The 18,239-nt window shown below is 42.4% G+C and overlaps 1 protein-coding gene across 3 annotated transcripts in view; it reads right to left on the minus strand.

Annotated features, from left to right (window-relative positions):
* LOC146206483 (receptor expression-enhancing protein 1-like) overlaps positions 1–18,171 on the minus strand; it is a 39,494-nt gene extending 21,323 nt beyond the window's left edge. The window contains exons 1-5 of one of the 3 annotated variants that reach the window (XM_084591206.1): positions 17,953–18,171; positions 16,029–16,101; positions 15,886–15,965; positions 12,786–12,906; positions 12,492–12,605 (exon numbers count right to left, since the gene is read on the minus strand). In XM_084591206.1, the coding sequence (XP_084447332.1) occupies positions 12,492–12,605; positions 12,786–12,906; positions 15,886–15,965; positions 16,029–16,101; positions 17,953–17,984 (420 nt within the window). In that variant the 5' untranslated portion in view covers positions 17,985–18,171. Of the gene's footprint in view, positions 1–12,491; positions 12,606–12,785; positions 12,907–15,885; positions 15,966–16,028; positions 16,102–16,265; positions 16,501–17,245; positions 17,390–17,952 lie in introns of those variants that run through there. The other 2 variants (XM_084591204.1, XM_084591205.1) reach the window with 2 other exon arrangements.
* Between the last annotated feature and the right edge of the window lie 68 nt (positions 18,172–18,239).

The following is an 18,239-nucleotide window of genomic DNA, read 5'->3' on the forward strand; positions in this document are numbered from 1 at the left end:
CAATATTAATCGCTGAAAAATTTGAAGTTGAAAATGGAGTATATTTTCCTGTCACTTGATACCAAGTAATGACAATGAGACAATCATGGTTTCCATGACTACTACATAAATCGCAGTCTAGCCCTCGGAAAATGTGCATAAGAAAAAAGTAAAAGCATTGACATCGTCACAGTCTGCTTATGAAAACCGGGCACTGGCAGCAATACCAGCATTTTATTTTCATTTCATCTATTACATTTCATTTACCTTTAGTAAAAGCCCCATATGTACCCACATAATGAATTGCCTCCCCTGCTTTTACTTTGAAAGGAAAAAGAAAATAATAAACAAACCCACATGTAATAATACACACATGCCACTGTTTGCCCCTGAATTTACTAATGATGATAGTAAATGCTAGCAGGTACCCTTCTATGAACAGTAAGACTGCAACACAATATAAAGCAAATTTAAAACAACATAAAAGTCACCATACGGGATAACCACAGCCAATAACAACGTTCCTTTATTTATTATTTTATTTATTCATACTGTTAGCCTCTTTTAGACACTGTTACAGGAATGGGAAAGGCTGAACACAAAGCAATACAGAGAAACAAGAAAAAGGGAAAGGAACTTCACACTAAATGAAAGACACTTCCGCCATAAAACAGGACAGCATTTAGAGTGTCAGTATAATAATATATGTGAGGAATTGTTACTGTATAAAATGAAAATTAAAAAGGTGCAGTGTCCCAACTACACACAGCAAAGGCTTTGAAAAGTAAAGAATTCATTGAAAAAGGAAAGTAAGGGAGACATTTCAAGATAACAATAAAAACTTAGAAATAGCTTTTAGTTTAGAAAAAAAAAATATCAAGTGACAGGCTACTAACTGTATCATTAGGCAATGCGTTTCACTTCCGAACTGACTGTCGGAAGAAAGAGTACATGAACGCGTCACAGTGAAATCTGAATGTTTAGAGTGCTTTGAATGTGTGTTTCTTGTTGATGAAGGGGACAGGTACTGATGAACACCTAACTTCAGGGCTCCACTCAAAAGTTGAAAGATGAACTTCTGGCGTAAGAAACGGGTTCAGGAACTTAAGGTGGGAAGACCGGCTTTATTGAGGAGGTCTGTAGGAGAGTCGAGTCGTGTCTTTGGTACTTGTTATAAATAAATCGAGCTGCCCTCCTCTGGATACTTTCCGATTTGTTTTTTCGTATATGGGAGCCAGCATATAATGTTACATTCAAGTATCGAGCGAAACAAAGTCGTGTAAGCCAGTAACTTGGCAGCAGGGGAAGCAGACGGAATTGACCGTTTAAGGGAGAAAAGTGTGGTGAGTGCTTTGTTATGAGGAAACCTGCTTGCTCCACTTTAGGTCTGTCTTATTAATTCTATAAGCGAATTAAAAAGATTTTTCTTCCTCGTGACTGACGTACATACTGTTAGTGTTAGTAAGTTAGTGACCATCTGCCAATTTTGACACCAGTCTGCTACATTAGCCAATGCGTTGTTTAGGAGAATATAGCAGTTATAGCCCCCAATTTCTTTATAAATAACGCAGTCATTTGCCAACATATGAACTCCGGCATCTATGTCATGTCATATATCATTTATCTACAAGAGGAAAAAAAAAAGTACGAGTACAGTACCCTGGCCTACCCTGGAGGAAACTTCGATATAGCTATAGGACCGCCTTTCATGCTGGACCAATTAGCACCAGTGAGAAAGATATGACTTTATCCACTTAGTCATACTATTAGTTCCTAGAATGTTATGAAGTTTATATTGCAATTTCAGGCGAGATACGCGGTTGAAAGCCTTAGATAGATCGAGAATGATTATAGCAACATGTCCGTACTGGTCAATAGTTGACGATAGATCATAAATAATTTCTATTAATTGCATAGTACTAGACAAAATCTTCCTAAAGCCACGTTGCTTAGGATTTAATATACAGTAAAACCTCGTTACAAGAGACACTCAAGGGACCCGAAAAAGATGTCTCTTGTAAGCAAAAAATTCCTACCAACTCGTATGTGCAGCATTTTAGATTCCCTTAACTTAATTCTGTTCCATATCAGTGTCCTGTTTTGTTGCACCAGGAATCAAGGAGGAGTGCCTCCTCTTGACTGGAAAGTCAGAATGTTCTTATTCAGCCACTGTCATCACATTCCTGTGTGAGTGAAACAATAGGGACATTTTGACGTGTGACTGAAACAATAAAGACTTTTTGACTTACCAGTTGAGGAAGCACTCCTTCTCATTGCAACAAAAAAGGGACACTGATATGGAACAGAATTTAGATAAGGAAATCTAAACTGCCACACATACCAGTTGGTGCCAGTCAGTTGCGTTGCATGAGCGTACCTGGGTTGTGTCGCTTATAAACAGTGAAGAAGTTACTTTAGGGACCTGCAAAAGTTGCCCTTAGTAACAGAGTGTCTCTAGTAACCATGTCTCTTGTATGCGATGTTGTTAACATGGCAAACATAGGAAAACCAACCAAACCATTTTCAAGTGTCTCTTGTAACGATATTCTACTGTATTACGTTCTTCGGCATAGGTGAAAATGTGCTCAAGTATTTTAGATGCAGTGCAAGTCGGGGATATTGGGCGAAAGCTGGATGGGTTGGAGGGATTGCCCAATTTGAAGACAGGTACAACTTTTGCAATTTTCCAATCAACAAGTATCTAACCTGCTTCTAAAGACTTTGTGCACACAAGCAGTAAATACTTTGATGCCCATTTGGCATATTGTTTCAGAAAAGTGTTTGGTATGTCGTTAGGGCCACAGGACTTTTTAGTGTCGTATAGTGATGACAATAGTTAGCAATGAAAATATATCCCCAATTCGGAAAGAACAATGTCATCTAGTTTTCTTTCCTCATCAGACAGAAGCATTCCTGAGGCTGGCATATCACCATTGTCGAGCGTGAAGACTGAAGTGCTCGCTGAAATTGTTCACCTGTTTCTGTTTAAATATTTCCAGAATTTATGTGGTGCTGTCCTAATAAAGTTATTTAGGGTAACGTTTAAATGAATGTGTTTTGCCTTTTTTATTGCTGCTTTCAGTGTGAGCGAGAGCTCCTGAATGCGGTCAGTAGTATGGGGCGATTGGTGCTTTTTTTAGTTTTTCTTAATACGGCACTTTAGATGAATGATGTCGTGAAATATCCATCGGCTTCTCTTCATGACTGTCTTGGACTTTGTTGGAACATAAAAGGATAAACAGTGATGTATGTGAGCCTTGAAAGTTAGCAAAATATCATTGTTAGACACTGTGGGGTCACTAAATCGCCGTGAAAACTCAGGGTATGACCACTATAAAAAGTCCAGTGTACAGACATTATCAGCGTTTGCCCAGTGTAGTACCCGAGATACATGTCTCCCAGAGCCTCGAGGTGCGAGATGTGAAATAAAAAATTTAGTGGCCTGGTGACATGCATATTACTGTCAGGAATAACATCACTTAAAAAAATCAAATTAAGGATATTACCACTTGAGGAAGTTGCATGCGTGGGTTCACAAACCTGTCTCAAACCCAAAATTGAATGTCATGTCTAGTAGTGCATCACTATTTGCTTTATTGCCATGGTCACAGTAAGATGAGTCCCAACACATTTTGGGAAAATTGAAAGAATAATTGTTTTCGAATCACGGAAGTAGTAATCATTCAGCAGGTGCAGACCATCAGAGCTAGCATTAGTGGCCGGTACATTGTTCAGAGATAAATGGTGATCTGGTCAGTTACCACACAGTTCAGGCAAAGCAACAAAACTAATGCAATCTTTTATCAAAATCGCAAAGCCGCCGCCGCATGACGGTCTGTCACTGCGCAAAACTGCATAATCTTGGGGGAAAACATGAGAGGATAATGTGCGGTGATAACCAAGTATCTGTTAAAGTGACGATGTCAAGATCGTGTTCAAGAATAAACGCCTCAAGTTTGGCAGTTTTGTTTTCAATGCTTCTCGCATCTATACTGATGATGCTTAATCCTTTTGGCTTCGAATCATGGGGACATTGTTGCACTGCACTGCCGCATTTTCTGTTATCTACTTTCTCGACCGTCTTGTCATCCCATGAAAAAGGGTTGTCATTTACCATTGTTTTATCGTACACAAGAGTTACTTGATCTCCTCTATCTCGATTTGGCTTACAGCTGTCCCGGAGTTTATTTTGTATGTTATGTATGTAATCTTAATGAAAAATCCTAACTTACCGAAACTTTCAAGCCATTAAATTTACGGCAATTGTTAAGGATAGCTGCTTGTCGCTATAATTGGCCAGCTTCAGAATAACAGGCCGCGATTTGTTTTTGGTTCTAGCACTAATTCGATGTATTCTTTCTATCACTGAAATTGATACTTCTAGGGTATCCTTCACGACTTTCAAGGTTATTGTTCTAGAATTTCCAGAGTTTCATTTTCATCTTCTTCGATCCCATACACAATAAGATTCGACCGCGGACTCCTTAAGCAATAGACCAATAATTCCGCTTTCAAGTTGTCTGACGCGTTCTTCCATACAAGTAATTCTATTCTCTTGTCATGCCAATGTGTCAAGTTTAACATGAATACCTGTGAGTGACTCGTTGATCACCTTATTTTCAGCCTTCATGCCACTGACGCCGGAAGCCATGTTACGAATTTCGGACATTTTGGCCCCATTATCTAAGGTGGGGCTGGGGTTGCTTTCAATATCGCCGGCAAGCAGTAGTAGATGCTTCAATAAGATGATGTAGTCACTCAGAGCAACATATTTCTGCCAGGGGCACAGCAGCACCAGAAGGTACAGGTCATCGCTGCGATAACATTTTCCAAGGCCTCTGCTCACCTGTATCGAAAAGATGAAGAGATTTGTGAGCAACATGTTCATGTAAGCGCCACCGTGCTAAATGCGGGGGCTAGCTCGAACCTCGCTTTAAGAGAGAGTGCTGTTCATGTTGTTGCCGGGGTAACATCGAGGTATCCGAATGTAGGCAGGTCCAGTTGGCCAGATTCGATGCTGATATGTAGAAATTCCATGAAGCATCACAGCAGTCAATACGCTGATAAATGCCAGTTGGAAACTGGTTATGGCCCAAGGAGCGAGTGTCTTGTGGGATGCGTTGTAAGGCCAGCAAACAGGTACGGAGAGCCTGTATCAAAAAGAAGAAAGGATTCATGAGCAACATGTTGGTGTTGGTGCCACCGTGCCCAATGTGGGAGCATATCTAGAAGTTCGCTTTAAAAGGGAGTGCTGTTCATGTTGTTGCCGGGGTAACATCGAGGTATCCGAATGTAGGCAGGCCCAGTTGGCCAGATTCGATGCTGATGTGTAGAAATTCCATGAAGCCTCACAGCAGTCAATACGCTGATCGGTGTTGGTGGCAAACTGGTTATGGTCCAAGGAGCGGAAGTCTTGTGGGACGTGTTGTAAGGCCATCCAACAGGTACGGAGGGCCTGTATGAAAAAGATGAAGGGATTCGGGGGCAACATGTTCGTGTTGGTGCCACCGTGCCCAATGAGTCCAAGAACCGCCATTTCACAAGGAATCCAAGAACCAATAATAATTACACCTGGTCACGAAGAGTTCCTCCTGTCTGCCTTATTGAGGACTGTAGCAACTCATTGTTGGGCCTAACGGTGAATATTATGTGTTATGCTAGAGTCATGTCGAATGGTGCTCTCATTGGACAGCACTGTGGGCAGCTATGTGACTTGTACACAAGGGTTCAAAGGTGCATCAAAGAAAATTTCCAGCACGTCTTTTTATTGCAAGAACTTAATCTACACGCTCCGAGCATTCTTATCAACCCCAAATTATTTCCCTGTGCAGGTGATTTAATCATCGTATTTACCCGATTCTAAGCACCCCCTTTATTCATGATCGTAATGCCGAAAATGAGGGGGAGTGCTTAAATGCGAAAAATCTAAAATACCCCTCCCCACGCACACACACTTTAGCGCCGATATTTTTACAAGATGGTCACGAGAAATAATTTATCTGGCAAGGCTCTGCAAACAAGACTGCAGTGCACTTGAAGTTCAGCTTGAACCTGTGGCAACCCTCTTGAAACTCGTTTTGAGCTTCGTTATAGATGCCAAACAGCTGACAGCAAACAAAGCAATGCGGGCCTACGAAACCTGCAGAGATCTGCTGACTGGCCGATTCCAGGTCCACGTGATAACACATTGATAGAGTAACTGAGGTTGCTTTCAGCGACTTTTGCCATTCTGTGCCACCAGCTGTCGTGTAGTCTCGGAAATTTGGAATGCAGGAACAAAAGAAGCTGGTGATCGCACTGCACCTCGGGTCTCCAATGTCTCCAGCCCGACTGAGATTGAGTAAGCAAGTACGCTGGCAGCCTTGTTTATGCCCTCTTCCTCGCAAAAAGAGAGTGCTTAGATTAGAATGCAAACTCTTTTTCTAAAATTTCTTTTTAAGGTTAGGGGGGAGGGGCGCTTAGAATCGTGAAAATAGAGCATTAACATTGGATTTATATCCCAGCTTTTTTCTTTTTTAGCTGGCAGCAGAAAGTAGGAGGACTCAGCCAAAGGCCTTTTTCAGGTAGTCGTATGGCAGCTCTGTGCCATCGGCAAAGTAATATGCCGGCTGGTTGAAAATATTGTGCACTTGCTTTGAGCTTGTTGTTTCAGTGATATATTCTCTGAACCATAAATATATACAAGTGTTACAACATGTTATTTATATCACGTCCAAAAGCTTTTAACAAAGGTTGCTTTGGGTGCCCTCACAAATTATGGCGTTTTCATTGGCCGTCGCAGAGTAACGAGGTTGAGTTTCACAAAAGCAAACAGTATACACATATTTTTCTTTCCGCAGGTATTAATTTGTGGCTATGTCAGCTGTGACTAAAACAATTTATTCAAGGAAATGCCAAAAAATCTGCACAAAAGTAAAAATGAAATTTCCCACAACACACCTTAGTGCTCTTTTAAGATAGAAGTTTTTTACTACACTGTCGACCAAATTGTGCTGAAAGGTGTGTTTGGCTTTATTTCGAAGGTGAACCATACCGGATAAGTTTTTCCATCAGTCACCTTTTGCCCCATTTTTTTATTTCAAATTGTTTCTGATTATTTTACCTACATAATAAAAGTGCACCTCACCCTATAATGTTGAAATTTTTAAGGAATAAGAAAATTAAATAAACCAACAAAGACTTTTCAGGCACATTTACGCAAACAGTGTACAGAGCAATCTCGCTGGTTTTTATGATCTCACTAGTGCTATATTCTTCTTTTCAGGTGAATTTAGCTTCCTTCAACATGCAATTACAGAGCTCTTCTTTATTACCTACCAGTGAATGCAGCTAAAGATAGATCACAAAACTGTGAGCTTGGTGGCCTGTCTTCTGCCATTTTGTTACTAACAGATTTTTCCACCTGTACCAACGTCTACTTTTTTCTGGATGTCTTGTGCAGTGCTCTCTCTGAAACATGAAATGATTTTACAACTGCTTTGTTATTATAGGTCATGATGTGTTAATATTAGTTTCAAGCTAGTCTGACTGTTAGTAACAAGTGCCAACAAAAAACCATAGGTGTTTTTTTTTAGAAAATCAACCAATCGACTTTGCTGAGGCCAGGACATGTCATTGAGCTAACATCTTCTAGTTTTTAATCAAAACAGTAAATGATCACTGAAAAGGGTACGCCAATTTCAGAATTTCAGCTTGTACTCAGTATCCCAATGATGTTTTATGAAGCAAGACACAATATGCACCCTTTGTTGCATGCTGTCCACTACAGTTGAGAAATTTCTACAATTTTTTTAGCAAGTTCAGCGCATTACAGATACCCATGTGCATACTGTTAACAACAGTGGATAAAAAAGCTTTGTTCGTACCGCTCTAGATGGCCACGCGATACCACCGATTTTTGAAAACTTAATTTCAATAATGGGTGTCTCCTGCTCGAGCGGATAAGTGACGTCAATCTCCAATATCTTTCTTATAACTCGCCTTTACCTATAAGCATATAATTACATAGAAATGATACAAGAGGCACTCGGAGACCAGTGCTATAAATACTGTGGCTGAGTAAAGCAGAGATAATTTTTCGTAACAACTTTTGTAAAACGCCATACATTGCAGGGATAAACCGCCGTATAAAGAACATGGCCCGTATTCCGAGTTTGCATCCTTATCGAAAGTGTCGTTACTTCTGTGGCTTCTAGTCATTTGATTGGCTGAAACGCCGGAACCAGATGTCGCCACCACAGAACCGGAAGTATTGTCAACGTCATGTTCCGGCATTTTCACTAATCAGATGTCTCGAAGCCAAAAGGGATAGCGAATCTTTAGATAATGACACAAACTCGGAATATAGGCCCCCCATGTAAGCATCTTCCATGGTCTATCACTTTCTCTCCGTATAACATCAAACGCATAGTTTCTGATTTTTTAAAATTTTTTATGAACCACTACTCGGTTCTGAATACAATGCAGTGGGCTGCAAAGAAGAAATCGCTATCCGATACAGAAATCGACGAAATGATTTGCGTTCTTTTCTAGGTCCTTTACTACCGTCTCACAGCAGAGTGCACGATCCAACCTAGTTAGTTCAAGCTATCGATGGCAACAGGACTGATAAAAGCCGAATCAAAGGCCAAAGGCCACAGCTGACAAAACCGATCGTTCCGTGGACCTATAAGCAACTTCTGCCGCAGTGAAACTAAGGGCACCTATGAAATCAAGCACTGTTTGCAACAATTTGCATGTTCTTTCTGTCATTTTCACTGTCAACAGGCATATACTGCTCAATGATGTGAGATGAGTGACAGTAAGAGCAAGGCCACGCATCTCTGCGGAAAGAGCAACTTGAGCGCTGATGGCAAAGGTGTCTGTTTCTCTTTTATAATGCAGAGTAACACCGCATCAAGCCTTTTGTATTCAAACCGCCATGTGTTCAGCAGCAAACCTTGACTGCTGAATAAAAAACACAACTCTGAACTTCCATGTTGATCCTGAAATGAGCATAAAAAACATACGGACAACAGCAAACAACACTATGCTTGTCTTTTGCTGCTGTCCGTGTGTTTTTATGCACTATTCAGGATCAACATGGCTAACCAACTATCCCAAACGCAGCCATCTGAACTTCTGCTCCCTGAGATCGGCTGCATGATGTCCACTGTAGTGGAGATTCTATATTTTAAGGAATAAACACCTTGAAAGCAGCAAAATTTTTTTCTTGGGGTTTTCTGGATGCACAAAGACCGAAAATCAGAAAAAATCGCAGTTTCCACGCGCAATCTTTTATCATGCAACGAAGGATATGCACTATATGAGAACAAAACTGAGTTGCTTTGGTTAACAGGGTGTAACGTCCCGAAGTGACTCAGGCTATATGAAGGATGAAAATTGACTTAGTATTACTGCTACCCATCTACACATTCTCTTTGTTTCTATTAAATTATCAGCAAATATTGCCTGCTGAATCTTTAACAAATAAAAATATGCAAGTAGTTTCAAATGGAAAGTGGTCTGAGCCACTGCCAATACTAAACGAGTTTCACTGCTGCAAGATCAACCTTCAAATTTTAATTTTTAGCACACTAGTTTGCATTAGCACAAGAGGAATGTGCAACTAGACTACCAATAGCACGCAACTTCTTCTGCCACTTATTAATTACGCTGCACCAAACCCTGAGTAGATGCAGGTAAAATTTTTAAAGAAACGCTGTCATAAATCAGCTCTAAAAGTTCATGCGGCTTCTACATGGTTGAACCTGTGCTGCAGTATTGGAAAATCTATAAGAAAAGGCACCAAATGTTGGGTAGAAAACTGTCATCCACACCAAGGAGAAAAACGGCAGGGGGAGGAGGAGGAGCCACAGGGGAGAGGTAGAAGGCCCATTAGACCATTGTTATGTGGCAATCTACAAATGTTCAAATCACAGTATTAATGTGCTTCTGTCATGTCCTCTTTTGTTTGATGCTCAAAGAGGTTGCTAATAAACATTCACAGTGATAATCCTCTCTGGTAGGAATGCAAAGTCACAACTTGCCAGACCAAACAATCAAAGGAATGCCTTGGGAAGCTATACGTAGGTGTGGAAGGAGGCTCAAGCATTTCGGAGCAGCACAGACAGCAGTAATAAAGCCATTTTGGAGCAGCTTTGGAGAAATAAAACGAGAGTTTTGGAGCACTCAAATTATATTTTGGGGCATGTTTCTAGGCTCAAGTGCTTTTAATAATAACAATTTTCACTTCCCGACATAAAAAATCCAATCTGATTACATTTTATTGAACGTTCACTGCTTTGCTGACTACGCATGCATCTATCTCTGACAAGATAAGACAAACAGCCAAAACATGTACAGATCCTTAAATTAACACAACCAGAGCAAAACTTTGGAACAGACTAGCAACAAATGGAATGCTTGATTTTACACTTCCTAACTGAACATTAAGTTTAACTAAAAGTTTTTCGCCATTTTGACTTGATAGATAAGAGGGGAAGCCCACTTTGATGCACTCAATCACTGCCACTAGTTTGGGGTTCACATCGATAAGCAGCAAATTTCCACTCCCTATCTTGTGCATATGCTTTTTGATGCTAAGCCTGTACTGATAAGTTTCTGAGCACTGGTCAGTAGTGCCTTCAGGAAGGGTAGTCAGCATTGAAGGATAGCCTCTTCCCCCTTCAGATTCTTTAATGGCCTTCTGACAGTAGCTGCTCACATTATCACTTGAGCTACGCTGAGGCTTCCTTATTTTCAACACGCTGGCAATAGGCTCTCCATGGCTTCCACACACTCCTGAGAACACTTTTAGTAATTGGCACCTAAGCGGAGTCACCTCCATAGCAGTTCAAGTATGCTTTTGCCTGGCATAGGAATGAATGCCTCATTGGTGAGCAGCTGCTTGTTTCCATAGCAGAACCATTGGAACAACTTCGTGTAGTTCTTTGCAGCCAGACAAGTTTCGTAAGGCTCATGGTAGCTGAGAGAAAGTGCTATGTCACATGCACAGAGCATTTATTTTGCAACCAATTCCCTCCAATCACTTGATTTGAAATTTACTCATGAACAAATATTTATTAAACTTCATGATGATTATAGTTTATGAAAGAAGTATAAAGCTCAATGAGAGATACCACTGCCACCGGTGTGCTGCCATCATTTTTCTCAAGGTGGCCCCTATCTATGTTTACGCAACTCCCACAACTCACAATATGCCATCGCCCTGCTGCACTTCTAACACTCGCTAATAAAATTGCATCAAATCGCATTTTTTCGTAGGCTATGCCACTAATGACCTATTGAGCGGCGAAACTGTTTTTCAGTTAATTCATTGGTAAAACATTGAGGCACCCGCTTGGAGCAGTTTTGGAGCAATATTGTGTTTTGAAGCAGGATGGAGCAGAATGGAGCAGCATATCCACCCCTGTTATACACCTACGTTTGCAAAACGTTTCCCAAATTTGGTGTGCACATGTAATCAGCAAGGCTGTTCAATCAAAAATTGTAAAAAAATACACCCCCCTCATTTATTTTAAAACACACACTACCCATTCAAGAAAACAGTGGAGTTTCATTTTACATGTTTACATGCTGATAATTTCAGTAAGTAACAAAGGAATCAAGCACAAAGTCATCAAAGCAACAACAATAAAAATCCATTTTCTTGCCCTGCCAGACATGTCAGGAATGGCTTGCAAGAAAACAGCAACATTTTGTGATTATGTAAGCACAAGGTGAAGGGCTGAGGAAGACCTGGCTATTTCAGACAACAAAGAAAGCAGCAACAACAACACAGCAATGCTTGTGACAGGCCTTGTACAACTCTGGGACAATACTAGTTTTCTTTTTTAGGTTCCTCTGCTATCTGGATCGATGCATGACATCCCAACTCCTCCCCTTGTGTATGACCCACTTTCATCAACAGACAGCTTCACTGCTACAGAAAATTGCAAATGATTGGACATAGGCATTTACTAAAGGGCTAGACATAATGCATCGATACACTTTTTTATGCATGCCTGGAAGAAAAGGCAAGGGAAAGCAATAGAGTTCTCAGAGGCTCAGACGTTCGAGAACCCCAGCTGTCACCATAATCTGGACCTCAGGTTTGTTGCATTCAGTGTCTGCAGCAGTGTTCTGTTGGAACACGAACTGCCAAAAAATTACAAGATCATAACATAGGCGCTTTTGATGAATTTTGTTTTTTTTATCACTCACATTCAGTCTTTATTTTGTCCAATAAGCTCATTTACATCCCAAATTGGATAGGCTCAGCTGACCATAAGCTCAAATTCATCTGCTGATAATATATTCCACAACAGCAAGCAATTCAGGCAACCCACTCATGCACTCAGCCATAAAAATCCATACGATGCATCTTAACTAACAAAGAAGCCACAGCTGTAGTCTATGCCAGAGAAGAGACTTAGCCTGTTGAACTGGGTCGATGTTAGGGTAACAGGAAGCCAACAATACCGATTCTTGCCTCCTTGTACTGCATACATGTTGCATAAGCAGCTACTTACTTTGATGGCCGTTTGGAGGACTACACTGGTGGCATAGCTTAGACCACGGCTGCCCAAAAGTAACATGGTAGAATAGCCTTGTTCTTTGGCCTTCTCAATCAGCTCATCGATTTCCTGCAAATTAAAAACATCTTAACGTCCGGAATGGCCTCAGCCACAAGCGTATTGGTTTTATATTATCACTATACTATAAACTTGAACTGTTACTTTACATAGCTATGGTTAACACCCAACCATAAACAGCCATATATGACTGCTTAGTGGCCATACTCTGTGACTGCTAATGAGAGTTACCTGCTCGCGTTGAACCAGCTGTGGATGAACAAAGCGGCGGTATAAGAGGCTTGACCCTTTTGTTGCTGGTGATAGCAGCCAGAGGACAAATAATATCTTCAGCTCATAATAGAATGGCATCCTGGAAATATGAGAAGAAAAAATATTCACACCCACCAAAAGTAAAATATCACCAAATCAATGCTCCTGCTGAACAATGCCTTAGCGTGACTAAATACAACAAACTTTTACAAAGCAATGCTACTGGCTTGTATGACTACATAAATAGAAAAACTCCACAAGAACATATGCATGCACAAACATCACTTCTAAAACATGATCATGTACTACTTGTACAAGCCTTCTCCCTATACGAACACATCTGCCTAGCGCAGCATGGACTGCATGACTGTAAACATGTACCACATAAGCAGCAAATTCATATCTACACATTGTATTAGCATAATTCCTTTCCATTTAGTTGGGCATCCAGTTTGAATCTCGGGAATTAAATGAGCAAGATGTCTCCAAATGCTGCAAGCTTTGTTTTAGTGCGCAGCACTACTAGCCGCAATCACAGATTTTGCCGATGTCTGTCCGAAGCCGCTCACTCTCTCTCTTTGTGAACTTGAAGTGGAGAAAGAGAAGGTGGCGACGCGCACATTGCGTGGCTCAGCGTTGAGGAGGTGGAGGGGCCACATAGCTGCAGCACAAGCTGCTCTCTCTCTCTCTGTCCATCTGTCTCTGCTTGAACTTGAAGAGGAGGAAGGGGAAGTGGCAACGCCCGCATCACGCGACTTAACACTGAGGGGGCGAAGCGGCCGCATAGATGCACCCAGTGAGAGAGGGGCGTGTCAGCTGCAGATGTGGCGGCCGTCACTGGGCGGCGTTGCACAAGCGTGTGTTACTCTGGAGTGAGCAGTCGTGTGTCGCTCGCGCGTCAACTTTGGCACCGCTCCCCTCGCATCAGTCACTCCTCAGCCTTTACGGAAAGCAGACGTGCACGCGCGGTGCTCCCTGAACCTCGGCTCCGAGCCGCTCGCCGCGTCGTGAAGCGGCTTGTGCTTACCTCCGCGCCTAAGCAGTAGTACGCACGTACTTCACATTTTTGGTTTGTATTTGCGCATGCTAGCCTTAGTTGCTTACATACCTATAAACCCAACACAAACTTCTTCTATCACAAATCGAAACAAAGAAATGCTGTGCTACCGAGACTAGGACCAAGAAGTGGCAAAACACACATAAACACAGACTAGCCACTTAACTTCGAATCATGAACAAACTAGCACAAGAAGTCCTATTGTAGTACTCTACCAATTTTGCAGTCTGCAGGCTTTCCACATGATGTAGATGGGAAAAAATTTCCAGAAAAAACGTTCCTGAGAAAAAGCGCTAAAATTTTGTGCACAAAAGTTTGAAAGCATTGCTAATATGCAAAAAAAAGTAAAGAAACTTTGTGTTCAAAGCCGCATCCCCTTCTAAACCTCCTAGCTTCCACATCACAATTATTCAGTCGTTCACCACGTGCTGCCTTGTATAAAAACCTCCCCAAATTCCGGTAAAAAAGTCACAGAAAAACAAACCTCACTTTATTTTGTTCATAATTGCATACTCCATCAAGATATTAAAAAACATTTGTGAATATAAAATGCTTTGAAACTACAGACATGCAAAGTGTAAAGAGAACATCCTATATTTCACCGAACCCCAGCTCTCTTTGTTATCGCTGTCACTGTCCGCATTTTAATATTCCAATCATCAAAAGAAGCATCTATAACCCAGACACCATCTTGGCATCACTGTCGCACATAAGTCCAAGAATTCGCTCCACTATCAAACCTACGCAAAAAAAAAAAAGATCAGAGCCATATATAGTGGCACACTGTAACCACTCTGTGAGGCAGTCAGTTCGTCCCATTACTGTGAGGGTTTACTGATGCGTTACCCGCTACAACTGTTGCAGCTGAACCTCCATGGCAAAGACAGTCTCGGTTGCTTGAACGCGTCTGTTCTCATCTTCGAGAATTCGAAAACCCAGTGCGCGTAGGTAGGTGGTGCCAGCTGGGCTTGGAGGGGACAAACTGTTGCACTGGAGCTTGAAGTGTTCTGGAAATGCTTCTTTCGTTACGCAGGTTCTGCACATAGCGGCTTGCACTTCTGAGGAGGAATTGAAGCAACGCCAGTACACAAGTGTGCCAGCACATGCCTGAAAGAGCACTACACTTCCCCCGTCGTTTGTCATATGGTAACTCTTGTGTAACTGACAGCTTGTGGCCAAGGTAGAGCTGTAGCATTGACTTGACTTGCATGGCAGCTCATCACTGGATGGCCTCTACCACCTGCACATGGGCCCGCACTACGCAGCCACTCTTGCGCTCAGTCAGTTCGTTGTCCACTTCGGTGCATAATGCAAGGACATCAAACTTGCCTCGCAGCCGGCACATGCACTCCCTTGTGTCCTGATGCCCTTACAATGCATATAGAGGGACACTTAGCCTGCCCAGCAGGTGTTGGCCAAAAGGCAGAGGCGCACTTCAAGTGAAATTTTGCTTTACGCAAAGGTTTATGAGCTGTCACCTATGAAGCATTGCCAAAAACAGCCATTCTCGTAACTGTCTGCCCGGGTGAAAGCTAGACAGTGAAGAACGAGTTAAAAATGATTGCAGAAGTTGCTATGTCCACTTTTGCTATAAAAATATGTAATGTGGCGCAATACTTTTAATCTAATTCAAGGTCAGGTTTATGAGATGCCAGGAATTTACTACTGCACTCTTTACATCAACTATCAAAGGTCCCAACGTGAAGATAACAGATGACTGCAATGAACATTTTTGAGGGGAACTCGCAACCATCAGCTGCATCATATCCACTGAAAAGGCTACAGGATTCTTAGCTGCAATCAGCTATATTGCCGATTCCTTGGTACTCACTCTGGCACTCCAGATGACCATCCGTTATCTATTCCTGCATCACATAAAACATCACTGCACTAACTCACTAATGAAATATAGTGCACTGTTAGCCTTATGTCATTTCTGTTCTGACAAGTGAAAACTGCTGCACCTTAGTACTGCGCTTTACTTCAAACCAGAAGAAGAAGGAACACAATGCGTACACTTACCAGAATGAGATAAAGATGTCAGAAAATGTCTCAATACAAGTAAACAGGGCAAAGACTATCCAGTACATCATCCACTGAAGCTGAAAAGTATAAGAAACATTCATAAAGACCCAAAAATCACACAGGCAAAAGCTCTCACTTACATGGGAACGGACGTCTTTGTTCTTGACTGCCTTGTAGGATGCATAAGCTGGGTACAGGACACCGAAGAGCAAGCTGAAGAGACGATAGAAACAATGAGCCAGTACTGGGACACAACAACAGCAGAACAGCATTAGAAGACACAAACGGCCGCGAGTCAGCTGCAAAGATGCACCAGCCATAAGTGCAGCAACCGATGAGCTCTGCGTTTGTGATCAGGTGGGCCCAAAGTCACTCACAGAATGACACTGTAGCAGAACATGGTGGGGCATGGAGCTGAAGCAACCGAAAAAGTTACAAATGGATGCGGCATGTGCCCGAGCGCGAAATCAGAGCTGCACATTCCCAAGCAGGGAAGAGTGCATCTCTACACAGAAGCGAGCTCCTGCTCCCAAGGCCCCAAAATAATCGTCTGCTCCAACCAAAATAAACGGACTCCTCTCGCAGCAGGAAGCGAGATTCCCTCCCTCAGGCACATGCGCAGCACAAGAGCACTCCAACGGGGGGGAGTCTGTCTGACCCCTCCTGCTGACAAACGCTCTCTCCGCCATGCAGTTCACTCCATCAAACAGCTCTGGCTGAAACAATGCCCGCCTGTCAAATGGCACCGTTCGACTAAATGTGGGGCGACTGCCAACGTGTCGACGACAGAGCTCAACTCATCCACTCAGCTGTGTAAAAGGATCACCTGGACGCCGGCAAAACAGCATGTATGCCTCTCATTACGACGGCAGTTGTACGCAGTACTAGTACACGCACGCACGCAGAAGAGGGAGATAAAAATATATATATATATATATATCTGAAAGATCATTCGGCAAATCTCTGAAGGATTTAAAGTCACCTCGGCAGCGCACTTCTCAAATCATTGAACATCTAAACTCACGCGCGCACGCACGCACAAACACACACACGCACAAAGCGCAGTGGGGTAAAATCGCAACATAATGCTTGCACTCCAAGTTCCCCTATTAAACATGAGGGGCGGAGTCGTTCCCACATGGGCGTGATTGCAAATATATGCGAAAAAGAGAATTCTACGTAGCTATTCAAAATGTAATGTACCATTCTCCAATTATGGGGTAGCACTGCAAAAAACGTATCCAGGGTATTCGTAATGGTAAAGCACAACTGCATAGATCAACAGCTGAGCGGTCGTAACCTGTGATGTTACGTGGTGCAGAAAACAGCAATAAAAAACGATCGCCAAACAGGGAACCTGTTCAAGTGAGCGTAACCTAGGCCCATTATTTCTTCACATAGCAGGCGCAGTTCGCATAATAGAGACAAGGCCATACGACAAAAACTGGACCACAATGCAGTCACACAATAGGAACAAACGACGGTCCTCCTCTCGCAAACATCTGCTGCCTGACAACGACAATGACACATCGTGGACGGTTTTTGCGGCGCAGTAGGCACTGGGATATCAACTAGTCAGCCATAACTCGATAAACGCGCGCGTGAATTTCACGGAAGCAGATCTAACCTCAGGGATGACAGGGACAATGAACGCGGATGCCGCACACGAATGCAGGTAACAAGGAGCGATCGGTTCTTGCCTGCTGAAAATGACGTCAGTCCCACAACCGAGAACAAAGGTGACACGTTCACTTTTTAATAGAGGATTTTCATGAACTTACAGCCTAATAACCGCACTACTGGGGTATATTCATGGCGGGAACAAACACAACTAACCCAAATAAGCGATATGTATCGCTGCTTAGATGGTTCAACAAAACAAGAAAGTACCGCGCAGATGTTAGCAAGGAGGCGTTTAATGCAAAACAGACTGAACACATGACAACAACTCTACTGATATTTAAAGACGCAACCACTGATTATAACATATTTATCAACGAAGTATGAGTCTTTGTCTTAGAATACACCGAACTGCATGAAGAAAGGATCGCTCGCAGTACTCACATGATAAGACGGGATATGACGGTGGAGATCATTTCGCACTTATCCACGAGGTTCTGAACGCTTTTGAGAATATGAAGGTATCGACGACTGTTTCAATATTTCAAAAAACAGTATCCACAATCTTTGAACACAGCGTGGAATAGGCTACGTCAGAACATGATCCGCTGGCCCCCAGACAACGCGCCGGAGGCGACGCGCCACTTTCAAGCGAGGTCGTCGCTATTGGTGCAGCCGGGAGCCTTGCGCCTTTCTATTGGGCGCCCGGCAGGTTCGCGCTCCAGTAGCGG

The sequence above is a fragment of the Amblyomma maculatum genome, chromosome 1, assembly GCF_055883805.1.
Source record: "Amblyomma maculatum isolate TAMU_Amacu chromosome 1, ASM5588380v1, whole genome shotgun sequence".
In the NCBI taxonomy this organism is placed as follows: Eukaryota; Metazoa; Arthropoda; class Arachnida; order Ixodida; family Ixodidae; genus Amblyomma; species Amblyomma maculatum.